This window comes from Salmo trutta, chromosome 6 (assembly GCF_901001165.1).
Source record: "Salmo trutta chromosome 6, fSalTru1.1, whole genome shotgun sequence".
In the NCBI taxonomy this organism is placed as follows: Eukaryota; Metazoa; Chordata; class Actinopteri; order Salmoniformes; family Salmonidae; genus Salmo; species Salmo trutta.
The window spans coordinates 16,420,660-16,441,245 of NC_042962.1; the positions used below are offsets into that span (position 1 = coordinate 16,420,660).

General features: G+C 40.3%; 1 protein-coding gene across 2 annotated transcripts in view; it reads right to left on the reverse strand.

Annotated features, from left to right (window-relative positions):
• The window catches only part of LOC115195540 (polypeptide N-acetylgalactosaminyltransferase 11), a 53,322-nt gene continuing 32,736 nt past the window's right edge, over positions 1–20,586 (reverse strand). For both annotated transcript variants that reach the window (XM_029755488.1, XM_029755487.1), the window contains exons 9-12: positions 16,056–16,274; positions 14,005–14,109; positions 1,766–1,903; positions 1–1,392 (exon numbers count right to left, since the gene is read on the reverse strand). In XM_029755488.1, the coding sequence (XP_029611348.1) occupies positions 1,261–1,392; positions 1,766–1,903; positions 14,005–14,109; positions 16,056–16,274 (594 nt within the window). In that variant the 3' untranslated portion in view covers positions 1–1,260. The remainder of the gene's footprint in view (positions 1,393–1,765; positions 1,904–14,004; positions 14,110–16,055; positions 16,275–20,586) is intronic.

Sequence of the window (20,586 nt, forward strand, 5' to 3'; positions counted from 1 at the left end):
TTTCTTGATTTGCATCAGTTCTAGCACATTAATGTTTTATGGAAAAAGGTGTTTCCATAATGAAAACGTAATTACCTACCTACAACTGGTAAAAAGTTGCCACAATGAGCGCACGTGCTGCTCGCTCTCCTCTTGCGCACGTGACTCAGCCAATAACTCTAGTGCTCTCAACACACACTCCTCTGGTCCTCCCCACCACTCACTCAGCAACAGCCTGCCTCACTGCCTGACAGTCAGTAGCAGGTCTCAGCAAAAAAACATTTTTTAAGAGAAATGCCATGGCAGCCGCAGTGCAACTTAGCCCAAAAACCCACAACCAATACATTTTCACCCACAACATTGTTTTCAAAGTGGAGGTAAAACTGCAAACATGGCAACAATGGGTCACCCACTCCTCCAATGGCATGACACCTTCCCAATGTTAGGCTCCGTGTTTTTAGCTTGCTAAATAAATAGATACGCCAGGTTGATTGTATTGAGTTACATTCATCCATTTTTGTCCAAAATATTGAGTCATTGAAACTAACACAGTGCATCCTGATTGGGTGGATGCAGCAAACTATAGTGTAACAGACCAGCTGTGATTTACAGTCTGATAGCAGTATTTCATGCATTGAACCGCATCCAGCTATTCTGCCAACAATGGCTTACTGTACGTCATGGAATTTTCAGTCATAAACCTTTATAAAGTTGGTTTTGATATTGTTGACTGATGATTGTCTGTTTCATATCTGAAAAGTAGTTAAAACGCTGCCAATTCCACTTAAATAACAGATTGTAATAAGTACAGAATAAAATTATTCTAAAACCAGGGTCCTAATACTGGTAGTCCAAAGTTCTTAGTAAACACTTTTTTGGGACTTACACAATATTAATTGTCTAATGCAAGACTGCTGTGCAAATTTGATAAAATTCATTTAAACATGATTGTAAAAAAATGTTTCAATCACTTGCATGACACATTCTAAAACATAGGACAAGGAATAGATTGTTCTCAGGGAAAAGAATGGAGTACTAATTTTCAAGAGGGGAAGTCATACAAATGCGGTTGAGACTACAGTGTACTTACTCTGTGCACTTCAGGGAGGCTGGAACCAGTTCTGAAGACAAACAACATTCGTTCTCCAAGTCTTCAAGAAGACAGTCCGTATAATTAGTTCCATCCCTCTTTCCTTGTCACAGCAGCAGCGTGCAGTATCCCCCTCCATCCAGAGGGGGGCAGTCAATGTCTGGAACGTTACTAGTCGTGGCGTATCAACATCAGCCCTCCAACTGCCACTGCTGGGACTGAGAGCCATCACAGATCGCCATGGCAACGTATCCCTTGGGGCTGATTGTGTCGACCACGGCCAGGCATTGGCCCACTGAGACTTGATATAGCCGGTTGCTCTTCTGGAGATGGTTGGAGGAAGACGGGGCCATGTTACATAGAGAATGGAGGGAGAGGAGAGCCATTGGAGACTTTATATAAGCATTTTCTACTGATTCCAACACAGCATTACTGTACCTAATAAAAAGGTTAGTGCAGTAGCCCAGAGCCAACTGGTGGTGGTCGAGTAGAAGTTGCCCTTCTTGCCATCATCATGATGCCCCATGGTACCAGCCAGTATTAAAACCACAGTAATACTGTAGTATTAGTTATATCAGTACTGGTCTGGTGGTGGTAGCAGTCATTACTATAGTCTTATCTGCCTATACAGATATGGGGACAATTTGATTCAGCAACAGTGTGGTTGAGTGAGGGCAGGGGGTCTAGTTAACTCACCCCCAGGGTCCACTGCTGGGAGCCTCCTGAGCCGTGACACTTCATGAGACGGGGCGGGTCAGACGAGCGGATTTCGGACATGTCCAGACACAGCAGGCCAGTCAGGATCAACTCGTGCTCCTCATCATAGGCCCACTCCTAAGGAAGGGAGGGACAGCGAAAGTGGGTGAGTGAGAAAGAAAGGCCGATGGATTATATAGTGTACAGTTAAAATTCTATACTGTACAGCGACTAAAGAAAGTATTCACCCACCTTGACTTTCCACATGTTGCGTTACAGCCCAAATTTAAATTGTGTAGGCCAGTGACACACACAATACCCCATAATGTCAAAGTGGAATTATATTTTTCAAAATGTTAACCAAAAGTATTCAACCCCTTTGTTATGGCAAGCCTAAATAAGTTAAGGAGTAAACATTTGATTAACAAGTTGCATGGACTCACTCTGTGTGCAATAATAGTGTTGAACATAATTTTTTAATGACGACCTCATTTCTGTAACCCACCCATACAATTATCTGTAAGGTCCCTCAGTGAATTTCAAACACAGATTCAACCACAAAGACCAGGGAGGTTTTCCAATGCCTCGCAAAGAACGGTGCCTATACATTTAAAAAAATAATAATCTACTCCATTTTTTCAAGCATAGGCAAAATCCTAGAGGAAAACCTGGTTCAGTCTGCTTTCCACCAGACACTGGGAGATGAATTCACCTTTCACAGCAGGTCAATAACCTTAAACACAAGGCCAAATCTACAGTTGAAGTCGGAAGTTTACATACACTTAGGTCGGAGTCATTAAAACTCGTTTTTCAACCACTCCACAAATTTCTTTTTAATAAACTATAGTTTTAATTAACAAGTCGGATAGGACATCTACTTTGTGCATGACACAAGCAATTTTTCCAACAATTGTTTACAGACAGATTATTTCACTGTATCACAATTCCAGTGGGTCAGAAGTTTACATACACTAAGTTGACTGTGCCTATAAACAGCTTGGAAAATTCCAGAAAATGATGTCATGGGTTTAGAAGCTTCTGATAGGCTAATTGACATCATTTGAGTCATTTGGAGGTGTACCTGTGGATGTATTTCAAGGCCTACCTTCAAACGCACTGCCTCTTTGCTTGACATCATGGGAAAATCAAAAGAAATCAGACAAAAATGAGGACCTCCACAAGGTCTGGTTCATCCTTGGGAGCAATTTCCAAACGCCTGAAGGTACCACGTTCATACAATAGTACGCAAGTATAAACACCATGGGACCACTCAGCTGTCATACCGCTCAGGAAGGAGACGTGTTCTGTCTCCTAGAGATTAACATACTTTGGTGCGAAAAGTGCAAATCAATCCCAGAACAACAGCAAAGGACCTTGTGAAGATGCTGGAGGAAACAGATACGAAAGTATCTATATCCACAGTAAAACGAGTCCTATATCGACATAACTTGAAAGGCCGCTCAGCAAGAAAGAAGCCATTGCTCCAAAACCGCCATAAAAAAGCCAGACTGCGGTTTGCAACTGCACATGGGGACAAAGATTGCACTTTTTGGAGAAATGTCCTCTGGTCTGATGAAACAAAAATAGAACTGTTTGGCCATAATGACCACCGTTATGTTTGGAGAAAAGAGGGGGAGGCTTGCAAGCCGAAGAACACCATCCCAAATGTGAAGCAAGGGGGTGGCAGCATCATGTTGTGAGGGTGCTTTGCTGCAGGAGGTACTGGTGCACTTCACAAAATAGATGGCATCATGAGGAAGAAAAATTGTGAATATATTGAAGCAACATCTCAAGACATCAGTCAGGAAGTTAAAGCTTGGTCGCAAATGGGTCTTCCAAATGGACAATGACCCCAAGCATACTTCCAAGTTGTGGCAAAATGGCTTAAGGACAACAAAGTTAAGGTATTGGAGTGACCATCACAAAGCCCTGACCTCAATCCTATAGAAGATTTGTGTGCAGAACTGAAAAAGCATGTGCGAGCAAGGAGGCCTACAAACCTGACTCAGTAACACCAGCTCTGTTAGGAGGAATGGGCCAAAATTCACCCAACTTATTGTGGAAGGCTACCCGAAATGTTTGACCCAAGTTAAACAATTTAAAGGCAATGCTACCAAATACTAATTGAGTGCATGTAAACTTCTGACCCACTGGGAATGTGATGAAAGAAATAAAAGCTGAAATAAATCACTCTACTATTATTCTGGCATTTCACATTCTTAAAATGAAGTGTTGATCCTAACTGACCTAAGACAGGGAATTTTCACTAGGATTAAATGTCAGAGTTTAAATGTATTTGGCGTATGTAAACTTCCGACTACCAAGAAGAGCTGTTCCTGAGTGGCTGAATTACAGTTTTGACTGAAATCTGTATGAAAATCTATGGGAAAACCTGCAAATGGCTGTCTATTGATGATCAACTTGACAGAGCTTGAAGAATTTAAAATAGAATGTGCAAATATTGTACAATCCAGGTTTACCCAGATTGACTCCGCTGTTATCGCTGCCAAAAGTGCTTCTACATAAACTCAGCAAAAAAAGAAATGTCCTCTCACTGTCAACTGTGTTTATTTTCAGCACACTTAACATGTGTAAATATTTGTATGAACATAATTCAACAACTGAGACACAAACTGAACAAGTTCCACAGACATGTGACTAACAGAAATTGAATAATGTGTCCCTGAACAAAGGGGGAGGTCAAAAGTAACAGTCAGTATCTGTTGTGGCCACCAGTTGCATTAAGTACTGCAGTGCATCTCCTCCTCATGGACTGCACCAGATTTGCGAGTTCTTGCTGTGGGATGTTACCCCACTCCTCCACCAAGGCACCTGCAAGTTCCTGGACATTTCTGGGGGGGAATGGCCCTAGCCCTCACCCTCCGATCCAACAGGTACCAGACGTGCTCAATGGGATTGAGATCCGGGCTCTTCGCTGGCCATGGCAGAACACTGACATTCCTGTCTTGCAGGAAATCACGCACAGAACGAGCAGTATGGCTGGTGGCACTGTCATGCTGGAGGGTCATGTCAAGATGAGCCTGCAGGAAGGGTACCACATGAGGGAGGAAGATGTCTTCCCTGTAACGCTCAGTCCGATGATGCTATGACGGACCATCCACCTCCAAGTTGATCCCACTCCAGAGTACAGGCCTCGGTGTAACGTTCATTCCTTCGACGATAAACGCGAATCCGACAATCACCCCTGGTAAGACAAAACCACGACTCGTCAGTGGAGAGCACTTTTTGCCAGTCCTGTCTGGTCCAGCGACGGTGGGTTTGTGCCCATAGACGACGTTGTTGCCGGTGATGTCTGGTGAGGACCTGCCTTACAACAGGCCTACAAGCACTCAGTCCAGCCTCTCTCAGCCTATTGCGGACAGTCTGAGCACTGATGGAGGGATTGTGCCTTCCTGGTGTAACTCAGGCAGTTGTTGCCATCCTGTACCTGTCCCGCAGGTGTGATGTTCGGATGTACCGATCCTGTGCAGGTGTTGTTTTTTCTTCTTCTTTTTTTCCCCTTTTTTAAATAATTTTTTTCAAAAAACACAAGGAAGGGGTAACATTAAAGTATTAGAACATGAAGGACAAACAATACAGCATCAAGACACTATCAAACATGTATCAGTTTCTCCGCAACAAAGCCATCCTTATGTGTGAGGGTGCGTGTGCATGATAGTGATATAAAATGTCAGTTTCCTTTTTCATGATCACAACCTTGTGAAACCGAACCCTCCAAGATCCCCCCCATAGTTCCCCAATAGTTCCCCGAAGAAAAATAATAAAAAATACTATTAATTCCATTCCCCACCCCCAATGCACCAACAACATGAACTAAAGAGAAAAAAGGATAAGACAGAAGAAAACAGCAAACAACAATGCAAAAAAAGAATACAAAGGACAACTGAAATCATAACAGCAATGCCTACTTTATATGTTTCTGTGCATGTCTGGCACTATTACATGAATGTGTGTGTTCCTGTATGTGTTTATTTGAATGAGTGTGTGTCTATATGCATGTGTACAAACACCTGCACGGCATCAGCCTCAGGCAAACCGGCATTAGTTGTAAAAACACTGCCACTTAGTGTCATTCAAATGTACTTTTATTATGTTTTATTTTGACTTGTTTTCCCCTTTATCTTTTGACCATCATTCTCTCTCACACACAGCAACTCCACTCCCACTTGTCTCCAATTCCACATACCAACCCTTAGCTTATCCCATTTATCTCTGCTGGCCACCCACTTCATGTTTCTACGCAACACATATCTTTCAACTATGCTATGATGTTTAAAGTACAATTTCTATCTAATCAAATAGAAACTACAGATTGCGTGTTGACGATAAATACTTTTACCAAGAGTATTAGTATATTAGTAATTGACTGACCCGGTCTCTCCAGATTTCCTAAGAGTACTATTTCTGGGGTCAATTTTAGATCAATGCTATGCATTTTCAGCCATTCCTGAACCTGAGACCAGAAACAGGCTACCTGAGGGCAATACCAAAATAAATGGTCTATTGATTCTGTACCCTCTATATAATAATTTTAGCTGAAAAGCACGAAGTCTTGAATCTTACGTTTTTATATATCAACTCATACACCCTGTACCATGGAATCGGTACATCAAAAATCTCTTCCCAACTATTTTGCAATCTGTATGGCACAGTTGTCAACATCCTGGTCCTCAAATGAAACTGGTATACTTTCCTATTTATGCTATTTTTATTTTTCTGCCAGTTTTGATCCTTTATATTGGGCAGACAGACCAGTTCCCTACCTCCTCCCGCTGCCACCTGCCTCCATTTTTGGGGCAATGCTGTAATCAAATCCCATACAATTCTGATAACTCCAATGAAGGACATAACTCTACCATTACAATATAATTTAAGAACAAAATACCCTTTTCAAACATCTTTCCCATAAATACAGGTATTTAATCAACCAACACATTTGAGTTCAGCCATAATATCTTTTCAGGGGGATGAAATTGTAGCCAGCTCTGCAATGCTTGTTTGAAAAAGACAGATACTTTGAAAAAAGTATCATTTTCAATTAATCAAAAATGAGACATGGCAATCTGCACAAAGGCGAAATGGCAATTTTTAAACTATGGATGAGCTTTTATTAATCTACTTGAGAACCATTTAGGGTTCAAATAAAACTTTTGAATGAGTGAAGCTTTTAGAGAGGTTTAGTGCTTTTATATTTAATAATCTCAACCCACCCAATTCATATTCATTATATAGATAGGCTTGTTTTATTTTGTCTGGTTTAGTGTCTCATATGATGTGAAAAATGAATCATCAGGAGTAGGCAGCACCATAAGTAAGTGAGTAAACTGAGATATGACTAAGGAGTTAATCAGGGCAATTTTTCCTTAAATAGACAGGTATTTACCTCTCCATGGTTGCAGGATCTTGTCTATTTTTACAAGTTTTCTATTGAAATTCATTGTGGAGAGCTTATTTATATATTTTGTGATATGAATACCGAGTATGTCTACTTCACCATCAGCCCATTTTATAGGTAAGTTGCAAGGTAATGTAAAAGTTGTATTTAAGGATCCAATACGTAATATTGTACACTTATCATAATTAGGTTTTAGTCCAGAGAGTACAGAAAAGTTATCTAGATCTTTAATGAGACATTGCAGGGATCTAGCTTGCGGACTTAACATAAAACTTGAGTCATCGGCATACATGGACACCTTGTTTTTAAGCCTTGGATTTCTAATCCTCTAATGTTGTTATTGGATCTGATTTTAATAGCTAGCATTTCGATGGCCATAACGAATAGATATGGTGACAGCGGACACCCTTGTTTAACTACTCTTGACAATTCAAAACTCTGAGAAGTAGCCGTTTACTATTTTACACCTGGGGTTGCTATACATTATTTTTACCCATTTTATAAGAGAATTACCAAAATTGAAAAACATCCAGGCATTTATAAATAAAGTCCAGTCTTACTTTATCAAATGCCTTTTCAAAATACCATTCCTGGCTTATATGTTTCATGATGTTCTATTATTTCTAGTAGTTGCCGTATATTACCTCCAATGTATCGTCCATGTAAAAAAACAGTCTGATCAGGATGAACAATACCTGGTGCTATTCATTTTGATAGTATTTTTGCATCACAACATTGAAGTATAAGGGGCCTCCAGTTTTTTAGATAGACCTTTATATTTGCCATCTGGGTCTTGTTTTAATAATAGAGAAATCAGACCTTCCTGCTGAGTACCTGACAGACTACCATTTCTATAGGAATAGTTAAAACAAACTAACACTGGAGATTTTAGTATATAAAAAAATACTTGATATACCTCTACCGGTATGCCCATTAAGCCCTGAGGTTTTTCCAGACTGAAAGGATGTGATAGCCTCAAAACGTTGTTCCTCTGTAATTTGGCCTTCACACTGATCTTTCTGTACATTTGTTAATTTTCCATTTTTTATATTATTTGGAAAGAATTCCTTACCGTAATCTTCATTCAGTGGGAGAGGATGAGTATCTTTTTTATTGCCATCTACCTGTACTATTAGTTCATGGATTTCCCTTGTTAGTCTTGTTACTTTAGCCAGATACTGCTTTTTTAACATTGATGAATATTGAATTGAATGACCCCTTAAGGTATATTTAAAGGTATCCCAAACAATAAGGGGATTTGCTTAACCTATATTATACAGGAAAAATTCAGTTAGAAATTCTTTTGTCTTAGTTAAAAATAAGTTGTCCTCCAGTAAACGTTGATTAAATTTCCAATATCCCCATCCACGTGGAAAATCTATAAGAGTTATGTGAATGCCAAATAGATGATGATGCGATCACATTCTGTCTCCTATAAAAATAAATGTAATCTTTGATGCAAGAGAGAAAGAGACAAGAAAGTAGTCAAGACGACTAGCTTGATTAAGTCTCCTCCATGTATATCTCACTAGGTCGGGGTTTTTTAGTCTCCAAATATCCACTATTTCTAATGTGTCCATAATATTTGTGATTTCCTTAAGGGCACGGTGATGATAGTTTGTAGAGTGATTACCTTTACGGTCCATTGAGGTACTTAACACTGTGTTATAGTCTCCTACCATAATGATTAGATCATGTGTTGCCTGTAAGTTCAATAAATTGGTATGTTTTCGAAGAAGTGTGGATCATCCTGATTTGGACCATATAGATTAATGAGCCAAATCTCTTTTTCGTCCACTTTCATATTCAAAAGAATCCACCTTCCTTGCGAATCATTCCTGATTATTTGCACATTCAGATTGAATTTCTTGTTAATTAATAATCATCACACCCTTTGAGTTCCTTTGTCAATGACAGAAAATTATTTCACCCCCCCATTCCTTTTTCCATGCAACTTCCTCTAAGGATGTAGAGTGAGTTTCCTGTAAACAGTATATGTTATAATACTTTTCTTTTAGAGATGTAAAGACTGATCTTTTTTATAATCTGCCAAACCGTTACAATTATAACTAGCTATACTTATTTCACCCCTTACCATAACTAGATACTATTCTCAGTCTAAATTGACCATAATTAGTTCTTGTAAAGATACTGCCATCAGAGAGGTATTATAAAAAGGTCAAAACTAGAGCTTTCAAATGTCTGATATTTAGAATTCAAGAAATAGGTTCTAGCAATATTATTTTATTCCCTTGCCTGTTTGCCTGTGAGCCAATGCCACAGATGTTAGAAAATTGAGACAAATTAGGTGTGTAACAAATTTGAGTAGGTTGATGTGTATGATATTGGATATGATATAATGAGTGTGTATGATGTCTGTATAAGAGAAAGACTATAATGTGTGATGTCCAAATAAATAATAACTCTGCCAATTTGCATGTTTGAGTGTCTGTGTGTAACATGTAGTGCGTATAGCCTTAATATTCATAATTGTAATCCATATCGTATCACCATCATAGTTGCATCATAATTACCTTTAACATAATTGAAAAACCCATCCCAGCATTTCCATAGCAATTGACGTTTCACATGATCATGAAAGAGACCTTGCATTACTCTAGAGATGGCTTCACTACAGTACAAATGTATTCCGTACAATATGTTATTATTCCCCAATGCCGCTATTTTGATATCTTCCCCTTGCTTGTTGTAAACATATATAAACTTGTAGACAAATACATAAAAAAAGACAAACAATAAACACATTCAATTATAAAACAGTTTTACAAGAGCGAGAAAAAAAAAAGAGAAGAGAGAGCGAGATCAGGTGTGTATGTATAAGTCCATATGTGTAAGCAAGCATGTAGTTGAGTACGTGTGTGTTCATATCCACTTCATAATGTTCAGATATTTTTAACAGTTCCCATACCTTTTTTTTCGTAACCTGAAGTCCCTGTAGAATTTAGTACAGCCATGGTGTTATGGAGCTGTCTCGGGAATAGCTGACCATCTATAAAGAGTTTGTCTACAATGATAAAGGCACGCCTACCATCCATCCTTTGTCTTTGTACCGGATACAGTCTCTTACGACGTTCGTTTATCTCCTGTGGAAATTGTTCATTGAGACCGAATTTGGTCCCTTTAAGCTCCCTTCCTCTGCTTTTGATCAGCTGCTTTTGTTGGTAGTGTTCAGATTTTGCGATGATCGGTCGGGGACCCTTGGTCTTGTCGCTCTGAGCTCCAAATCTGTGTCACTAGGTGGAAAGCCACCTTGTTACAGTCTCTATAGGAAGTTTCAATGCGGATTTCATGAATTCTCTGATCGCGGCCTCTGGATTATTGGATGCGTCCTCAGGAATACCAGAAAAAAATATTTCACGCATGCTACGACTTTGTATGTCTAGTAGCGTCTCCATCACCCTGTTTTCCCTGAGTGGACAATCCATGTTGGAATCGTGTATTTTTACCTTGGCTGCGAGTGTTATGTTTTATCTTTGGAGCTTGAGAATTTCACTCTGGCTGAACTCCAAACTCCCCCTCAGCCCTGCTACCTCCTCACACAACTTTTCCATTGTTGCATGGATTCCAGCCAGAGCACTAGCCTCTACGTAAGTAAGTAAATCGTCCTTGTCTGTAGATAAATCTGTTTCTTTTTTTTGTCGGGTTAAAGTTATTTTGTGAGGTGGTCGGATCTTTCCACGAAGGAGTATGTTGTTCCTCCATAGCGTGAAGCTGTTGGTACTCATCGATTTCTCTCAGGTTCTCCTTGGTATCCAGATTGGCTCTATACTGCAACCAGTTGTTTTACGAAAAAGATAACAAAGAGTCTTTCCCACGACAACGACAGGTGTCTGTAGTACAGACAGCTAGCACTCGCGGAATCCAGGCAACAAAAAAAAAAGGAACACAAACTTGCAGTCCCAGCCGTAAAGGCCAACTGAGTTGTGGAATCCTTAGTAACAAAACTTTTGTTCGGATTAAAATCGATTTAATGAAAAAGTTTTAACGTAAACAACAAACCGAGTGTAGACAGTAAAGTGTCCTGTTGTGCGCTCTGATGACGTCTCTCTCTCTCCAGAGCTGTGCAGGTGTTGTTACACGTGGTCTGCCACTGCGAGGACAATCAGCTGTCTGTTCTGTCTCCCTATAGTGCTGTCTTAGGTGTCTCACAGTACGAACATTGCAATTTATTGCCCTGGCCACATCTGCAGTCCTTATGCCTCCTTTCAGCATGCCTACGGCACATTCACGCAGATGAGCAGGGACCCTGGGCATCTTTCTTTGGTGTTTTTCAGAGTCAGTAGAAAGGCCTCTTTAGTGTCCTAGGTTTTCAGAACTGTGACCTTAATTGCCTTCCTGTTAGTGTCTTAACAACCGTTCCACAGGTGCATGTTCATGAATTGTTTATGGTTGTTTATACCCTTTACAATGAAGATCTGTGAAGTTATTTGGATTTTTACTAATTCTTTTTTGAAAGATAGGGTCCTGAAAAAGGGACGTTTCTTTTTTTGCTGAGTTTAGTATTGTCTCAGGGGGTGTGAATACTTCGGTAAATGAAATCTTTCTGTATTTAATTTGCAAAAATGTATAAAAACATTTTCACTTATTGTGTGTAGCTGGGGCCGAGAAGCTGTTTTTTTTTCTATATCTCAAGGCCATTAGACTGTTAAATAGCCATCACCAGGCGTCTTCCACCCGGTTATGTAACCCTGTACCTTAAAGAGGCTGCTGCCCCATAGACTTGCAATCACTTGCCACTTTGATAAATGGACCACTAGTCACTTTAATAATGTCTACATATTTTTGCTTTACTCATCTCATATGTATATACTGTATTTTAGTCTATGCCACTCCGACATTACTCAACCTAATATTCCATTATTTAACTTTTAGGTTGTGTGTATTGTTAGATATTACTGCACTGTTGGAGCTGGAAACACAAGCATTTCGCTGCACCCGCAAAATCATCTGCTAAACATGTGTATGTGACAAATAATATTTGATTTGCTTTAGATGGGAGAGAAAAATAAATATTTAATTCATTTTGAATTAGGGCTGTAATACAACAAAATGTGGAATAAGTCAAGATGTGGTACAGACCCGAGTGAGGAATGTAAATTAATCTATTACAGAAACACCATAACCTTATGGGAATTTAATAGAAATGTAGATCTTGACTAAAGCAGAATAGAAAAATTGCAGAATTTCAACTTTAAATACTGCCAATATTTATGAAAAACAAAACTACTTCCCAATATATACAGTGAGGGAAAAAAGTATTTGATCCCCTGCTGATTTTGTACGTTTGCCAACTGACAAGGAAATGCAATCTATAATTTTAATGGTAGGTTTATTTGAACAGTGAGAGGCAGAATAACAAAAAATCCAGAAAAAAGCATGTAAAAAATGTTATAAATTGATTGGCATTTTAATGAGGGAAATAAGTATTTGACCCCTCTGCAAAACATGACTTAGTACTTGGTGGCAAAACCCTTGTTGGCAATCACAGAGGTCAGACGTTTCTTGTAGTTGGCCACCAGGTTTGCACACATCTCAGGAGGGATTTTGTCCCACTCCTCTTTGCAGATCTTCTCCAAGTCATTAAGGTTTCGAGGCTGACGTTTGGCAACTCGAACCTTCAGCTCCCTCCACAGATTTTCTATGGGATTAAGGAGTGCTCCTAATCTCAGCTCGTTACCTGTATAAAAGACACCTGGGAGCCAGAAATCTTTCTGATTGAGGGGGTCAAATACTTATATCCCTCATTAAAATGCAAATCAATTTATACCATTTTTGACATGCATTTTTCTGGATATTTTTGGTGTTATTCTGTCTCTCACTGTTCAAATAAACCTACCATTAAAATTATAGACTGATCATTTCTTTGTCAGTGGGCAAACGTACAAAATCAGCAGGGGATCAAATACTTTTTTCCCCTCACTGTAATACTTCATTTTTGGATGTCAACATTTCACTCCTCACTTGTCAGCAGACAATTTCACAAACAACCGTTCACAGCGGAAGTTGTTGACCTCATCGTGTACCCGAAGACTCAGTGCCGCAGAGGGGGAGGGGTTCAAATGGAAAGAGAATACAGAAAGTGAGAGAGTGGTCCGTATGAGGGAGAGAAAGAGAGCAAGAGGGGGAGAATGCGTGTCACAGTGCAGAACTGCAGTAGCTTCAGCCTCTGCTGAACTTCTACCCGACAGACACACACACACACACACACACACACACACACACAGGGAGTGACTCACTCTGCACCATTTTTACACACACAGGAAAGTGGAGGACCTAATGGAACAGTCATTTTCAGTTGAATGCAGAAAAGATGGATGACTCTTCCAGTAAGTGTGCACAAAACTAATCTCTGACCATGAGATCCTGGAGTGAGAGGAGGTAGTGGTACAGTTCATGTACATCCAGCTTGAGATACTGCACTTTCACCATGTGGCCAAGGTACACTCTTACAAAAGTAATTGTGGCCAGAAACAGTTGAAATAAGGAAATTAAAGCATACAGTAGAAAGATTAGGGATACGAGGATGAAATGGAACTAATTTCACGTTCTAGCCCGAACCCGAACAGGCCAGGCTTGTGTTATGGTTCTATCATCACTGTAGAATGTCATAGGCCGACATCATTACTAATGACTTGTGTTGTCATGAGTCCCAGTGTCACATAGACCATATGATGGAGACTCTGAAAAATATGAGGTGAATTCATGTCAGAACTCTAGAAAGAGACTCGAGTTCCCGAGTTGGACAACCATTCCAAACAATTTTTCAGAGTTCCCAGTTGTTTTGAACACGCCATAAGTTTACCTGTTCTAGGTTGTGTGCGTCACAGGCCCTCAGCACCACGGCACCCCCCTTCTGGCTTGGCCTCCCCTGAGCCACCAGACACTTGTCAGCCTGCAGGTTCCGCAGCTGAAGAGAAAAGGAGAAGGGAGAGGTCAGAGAGGCCATCTAGTTGTATTCCAACTCATGTCCCATGTGGCTCAGTTGGTAGAGCATGGCGCATGCAACACCAAGGTTATGGGTTCGATTCCCACGGGGGACCAGTATGAAAATGTATGCACTCACTAATTTATTTTATAACCTTTATTTAACTAGGCAAGTCCGTTAAGAACAAATTCTTATTTACAATGACGGCCTAGGAACAATGGGTTAGTGGCAGAACGACAGATTTTTACCTTGTCAGCTCGGGGATTTGATCTAGCAACCTTTCGGTTACTGGCCCAACGCTCTGACCACTAGGCTATCTGCCGCCCCAAAACAACACCCACCCACTAGGACTAAGTCGCTCTGGATAATCTTTTCTATTGCAACCTGACTCCGCAACTGAGTTTTATTCATGTGATTCCGGAAACGTTACATACAGCTTCAGGAAATGTAAGATCTGATTATCTGTGCAGTGCTACTGCAAAGAATATGACAAGGAACATGCCTATAAACTCAAATAAAAAGACTGATAAATACCAAGTGAAGTTACGTCCAGAATATGGCACTGAAATGCACAATATACCAACACCCACCCACTAGGACGGCAGGTAACCTCGTGGTTAAGAGCATTGAACTAATAACCGAAAGGTTGCTGGTTCATATCCCAGAACCAACTAGAAGAAAAATCTGTTGTGCCCTTGAGGAAGGCACTTACAGGAGCAATTGGCTTTAAGTCGCTTGAAAAAATGTGGGGATTATCTCAACGCCTTGCACCAACTGCCTCACTGCTAAGTTTGCCTATTTCCATAACTTTATATCTTCAGAAACCAAGCCTTTTTAGAATTCACGATCTTTCCTTCCAGACTAACTAGAATATGAATGTTCTCTCTGGGAAACTGATGTAGCAGAGCTGTTGGTTGTTTGACTTGCATAACTCTCGTTTTCTATTAGTCTTTTTGAAGCAGGAGAACTTATCTATTCCTGAGTTATGAGCTAAGTGGTGTGTGTCTGTAACCTGGGGACTCCTTAATGACTTGTGCAACACCACATTGCCCCCTGCTGACTGGATATGGCATTTATTCCATTTCATTCAATAACAAAAACTTAAAAAGGTGCAGTATGTAGTAATGTTGTATTTATTATTTTTGCTTTCCCTCAGTTTTTGAAGAATGCAACGCAGAAATACCTGAACAATCTTAAATGCTTTCTGACATTACCATATGAACCCCAAACAACCATGTGCAGGAACGTGGGATATTGTTACCGTTTACAACTTCTGATGACCTCTTGTCCATCAGGAAGCAGCTGCTGTTTATACACATTGAAGGTGCATCACTCACAGTTAACAAGCAACTTTATTTAATGTACAACTATAGATCTATCATAGAGGGCTATTTGCGTGTGAAAGATATACAGAATTACATCGAAGAGATTGAGAACATACACCTGAAATGAAGAAAAATAGAATGTAATTTTTTGGCCTCTGTGGCAAGGGTTGACCGTCAACAACACATGGCTCTATTGGTGAAAAACAAACCATGTAAAAGTTATGGCAGAAATTGTCAGTCCCCAGCTACTTAAGACAAAATCCGGGGAGGGGGTGGAGAGTGATGTATCGCTAAAAGAAGACCAATTGGCCTCCTTTTGTTACACTAAATTGCAAGTGAAGTGCTGAAGTTTGAACAGGGTTATTCTGAGACATGATGTAGCGTACAACATAAGTGAAATTACTATTTCTATGGTGGACAGTAGCATAGCTCTAGCCTGGTCCCAGATCAGTTTGTGCTGTATAGCCAACTCCTATGGTTGATGCGACCAATGGCTATAAAGCACAAGTTCAACTTTACTTTAGTGGGTTAATGGAGAGAGCGAGTCTACAGTGGTTTAGAGCGTCGAGGGGCCGGGGCTTTTAACCAGCTGGCCTATCTTACCCGGCCTCTTTCCAGCACTTTGGGCCGGCGGAGACCTTTGTTGACGAACACAGGCTGCTGAGGCTTGTTGTGTGTGGAGGCCACCTGCATCTCGGGGTAGATGGTGTCCAGATACCACTTGAAAGAGTGGCACTGCAGCCGTTGGCGCACCGCCTGCCGCTCGCTGATGTCACCGTAGGCGCGTTCCCGGAGCTCCGGCCGCAGGTTGAAGTACTGCTCCTGATTGGAGGAGACAATAAATAGGTGAGGTTGATTGCTATTGAAACGTTAATTGCCATTCCACAATTAATATAGCTGCATCTCTGTTGTCTGTAAAAGCACATGGTTTAATAAAGTTAGTTTATAAACAAACATTATCAGAAAAGCTGAATAAACCTAAAACGTACAAACCACTAGCTAATAGTAGTGCAAGACTCAATTAGTCTTTCAGAGGTAAAATTCAAATTGGGCTAAGCAATAATAAAACCAAGATGTTCCCTCGATTGAGAATCTGTTTGATACATCCTGATTTGGGCCAGCTGTTTCCGTGGAAAAAAAGCATGTCCCAGTCTCTGATTAGTGTGGTGACGGAGAAGCCAGAATCCTAACCTGATCTTAACCCTCTGGAAGATTTCAACAGTACTCTGCTGTACTAAGAATTCAGAGTGAGGGATGGCAATTTATGAATCACACTCTTAGTTCAAATGTACTGTATATCATTTCAAAGTGGAAAGGAACAAATGGAAGTTAGGGAAAGAGCACAGAAGAGAGACTACATGGCAGCGTCCATAATCTTCCCGGAAACAGCGGCACTCTCGCGGATGCCTTATGTGCCCCTAAGGCACGAAGATGTCTAATTAATAATGATTATGTATTAACTAATAATATTCAAGGCCTCTGTGCACATTGCATAGTCAGGGTAACAATAACCGTCCACACACTGAGGGGAAATGAGAAAGCAAATTCAGACTCAACGATGAGGTGTGTGAAAGGGAGATCACAACGCAATTAGCTTACTTTCCAATTAGATCGGCAATTTTCAGACCGTGGAAAGCAATTATAGCTCTCCTTTGTAGCTTGGAAAGGAACAAACATCACTGTGCTGATAAAGACATGGAGCTGAGAGTAATTAGAAGAAATGGTGAACCCATTGGAAGTTTCCTTTGCTTATGGCCATAGATGGCTTGGGGGCTATAATAGAAGCCTCTGGGAAAAATAAGATGTGAAAAGTGATTTCTTCAGATCAGTGGTTTTCAGTCTTGGCTATTACCTATTACAGGCCACCAGCATGGAATGGGTGACTTAGGACTGAATTTCAATCGTGTGTACTAGGGCTGGGCGATATGGCCAAAATATCATATCACAATATTTTTCACATTTGACGGTATTTTAGGTTTTTGAATAATACAATTTGTAAATATTGTTTATGAGCAGTGCATGGCAACACATTAAGTGTTTTTATTTTATTTAACTTTTTAGGGTATAGGGGGCAGTATTTTCGATTTCGGATGAAAAGCGTGCCCAGAGTAAACTGCCTAATACTCGGCCCAGAGTCAAATATTTGCATATTATTAGTAGATTTGGATAGAAAACACTGAAGTTTCTAAAACTGTTTGAATGATGTCTATGAGTATAACAGAACTCATATGGCAGACAAAAACTTGAGACAAATCCAACCAGGAAGTGGGAAATCTGATGCTTAGTAGTCTTTTCAAGTCATTGCCTATCTAACACACAGTGACTTAGGGTTCATTTTGCACTTCCTAAGGCTTCCACTAGATGTCAACAGTCTTTAGAAAATTGTTTCAGGCTTTTGCAGTGAACAGAGAGCGAACAAGAAGTCCGGGAAATTGGTGACTCAGAAAATGACATCAGTTCATTGGTGCGCATTCACGTGATGAGGTAGCTGTGTTCCATAACGTTTTTCAAGACACTGGAATCGTCCGGTTGGAATATTATTGAAGTTTTATGTTAAAAAGGCCCTAAAGATTGATGCTATACAACGTTTGACATGTTTCTACGAACGTAAATATAACTTTTTTTGACTTCGGCGTGAAATTTTCGGCGTGCTTCCTACATTTGGAGTAGCTTACTGAACGCGCAAACAACAACGAGGTATTTGGACATAAATTATGGACTTTATCGAACAAAACAACATTTATTGGGGACCTGGGATACCTGGAAGTGCCTCATTTTTACATTTAAGTCATTTAGCAGGCGCTCTTATCCAGAGCGACTTACAAATTGGTGCATTCACCTTATGATATCCAGTGGAACAACAAGGTAAGTGAATATTTATAATGCTATTTATGATTTTAGATGACTCCAAAATGGCGGGTATCTGTATTGCCTGATGTATTTTTCTGAGCGCCGTACTCAGATTATTGCAAAGTGTGCTTTCCCCGTGAAGCTTTTTTGAAATCTGTCACAGCGGTTGCATTAAGGAGATGTTTATCTATAATTCTTGAATAACAGTTTAATATTTTATCAACGTTTATGATGAGTATTTTTGTAAATTGTTGTGCCGATTCACCGGCAGTTTTGGAGGCAAAATATTTTCTGAACATCACGCGCCAATGTAAAATGGGGTTTTTGGATATAAATATGAACTTTATCGAACAAAACATACATGTATTGTGTAACATTGAGTCCTAGGAGTGTCATCTGATGAAGATCGTCAAAGGTTAGTGCTTAATTTTAGCTGCATTTCTGGTTTTTGTGACCCCTCTCCTGCTTGGAAAATGGCTGTGTGGTTTTTATTGTGTTGGCACTGTCCTAACATAATCTATCTTTATGCTTTCGCCGTAAAGCCTTTTTGAAATCGGAAATGTGGTTGGATTAAGGAGAGGTGTATCTTTAAAATAGTTGTATGTTTGAGAAATTTGAATTATGACATTTTGAATTTGCTGCCCTGATATTTCACTGGCTGTTGAATAGTGTGAACCGTGAGTGGGACGGTAGCGTCCCACATAGCCCTGAGAAGTTAACCAGGTAGGCTAGTTGAGAATAAGTTTTTAGTCACTCACTCACACACTCACACACTCACACACTCACACACTCACACACACACTCAGCAAGACAAAAGAGCTGATCATGGACTGCAGGAAAAGGAGGGTCGAACAGGGCCCATTAACATCGACGGGGCTGTAGTGGAGCAGCTCGAGTGTTTCAAGTTCCTTGGTGTCCACGTCACCAACAAACTATCACGGCCCAAACACACCAAGACAGTCGTGAAGAAGGCACGACAACACCTTTTCCGCCCTCAGGAGACCTTAAAGATTTGGCATGGGTCCCCAGATCCTCAAAAAGTTCTACAGCTGCACCATCGAGAGCCTCCTGACCAGTTGCATTACCGCCTGGTATGGCAACTGCTTGGCATCTGACCGTAAGGCGCTACAGAGGGTAGTGCGTATGGCCCAGTACATCACTGGGGCCAAGCTTCCTGACATCCAGGACCTATATACTAGGCGGCGTCAGAGGAAGGCCCAAAAAATGGTCAAAGACTCCAGTCACCCAAGTCATAGACTGTTCTCTCTGCTACCGCACGGCAAGCGGTACCGGAGCGCCAAGTCTAGGACCAAAAGGCTCCTTAACAGCTACACCAAAGCCATAAGACTGCTGAACAACTAATCAAAATGGCCACCTGGACTATTTACATTGACAAACCCCCCGTTTTTACACTGCTGCTACTCGCTGTTCATCATCTATGCATAGTCAAATTACCTCGATTAACCTGTACCCCTGCCCATTGACTCGGTACCGGTACCCCCTGTATATAGCCATGTTATTGTTATGTACATTTCTAGTGTTACCTTTTGATTGATTTTATTTTACTCTTTTTTTCTAATTGGATGATTTTATTTGTATTATTATTCATGTTTATTTTATTAATTATATTTCTTGAACGGCATTGTTGGTTAAGGGCTTTTAAGTAAGCATTTCACTGTAAGGTCTACACCTGATGTATTCGGCGCATGTGACAAATAACATTTGATTTGTATTAGCTAGCTACATTTGCTCTGACTAAGTACATTTAGCTAGCTAGCTACCCAGCGATTAGCATTAGAGGCTAACACGATTTATTTTAACCACAACTTTCTAAAAAAAATATACAAACTAGCTGTTTGCAGATAGTAAGATACATAAACTAAACTAATAGTGTAGCTTCCATTTTCAGACCATCAGAATCTTAAAACAGTCATCACTAACTGGCCTCCGCCCAGTAACCTGCCGTGAACCTTAGACATTGTAACTAGCCGGCTACCACCCGGTACTCTACCCTGCACCTTAGAGACTGCTGCCCTATGTACATAGAGTCATAGAACATTGGTCACATACTGTTTTACCACTTTATATGTGTATATACTGTATTCTAGTCATGGCTCATCCTATATAACTACTGCAGTACACACCTTTTCTATTCATATACTGTCTATAAACACACACCATTTACATATTTATTTATATTCCTGACTCTGACATTGCTCATTCTGATATTTCTTAATTTCTTGTTTGTTTTTTGGATTGTGTGTATTGCTAGTTTATTGCTGCA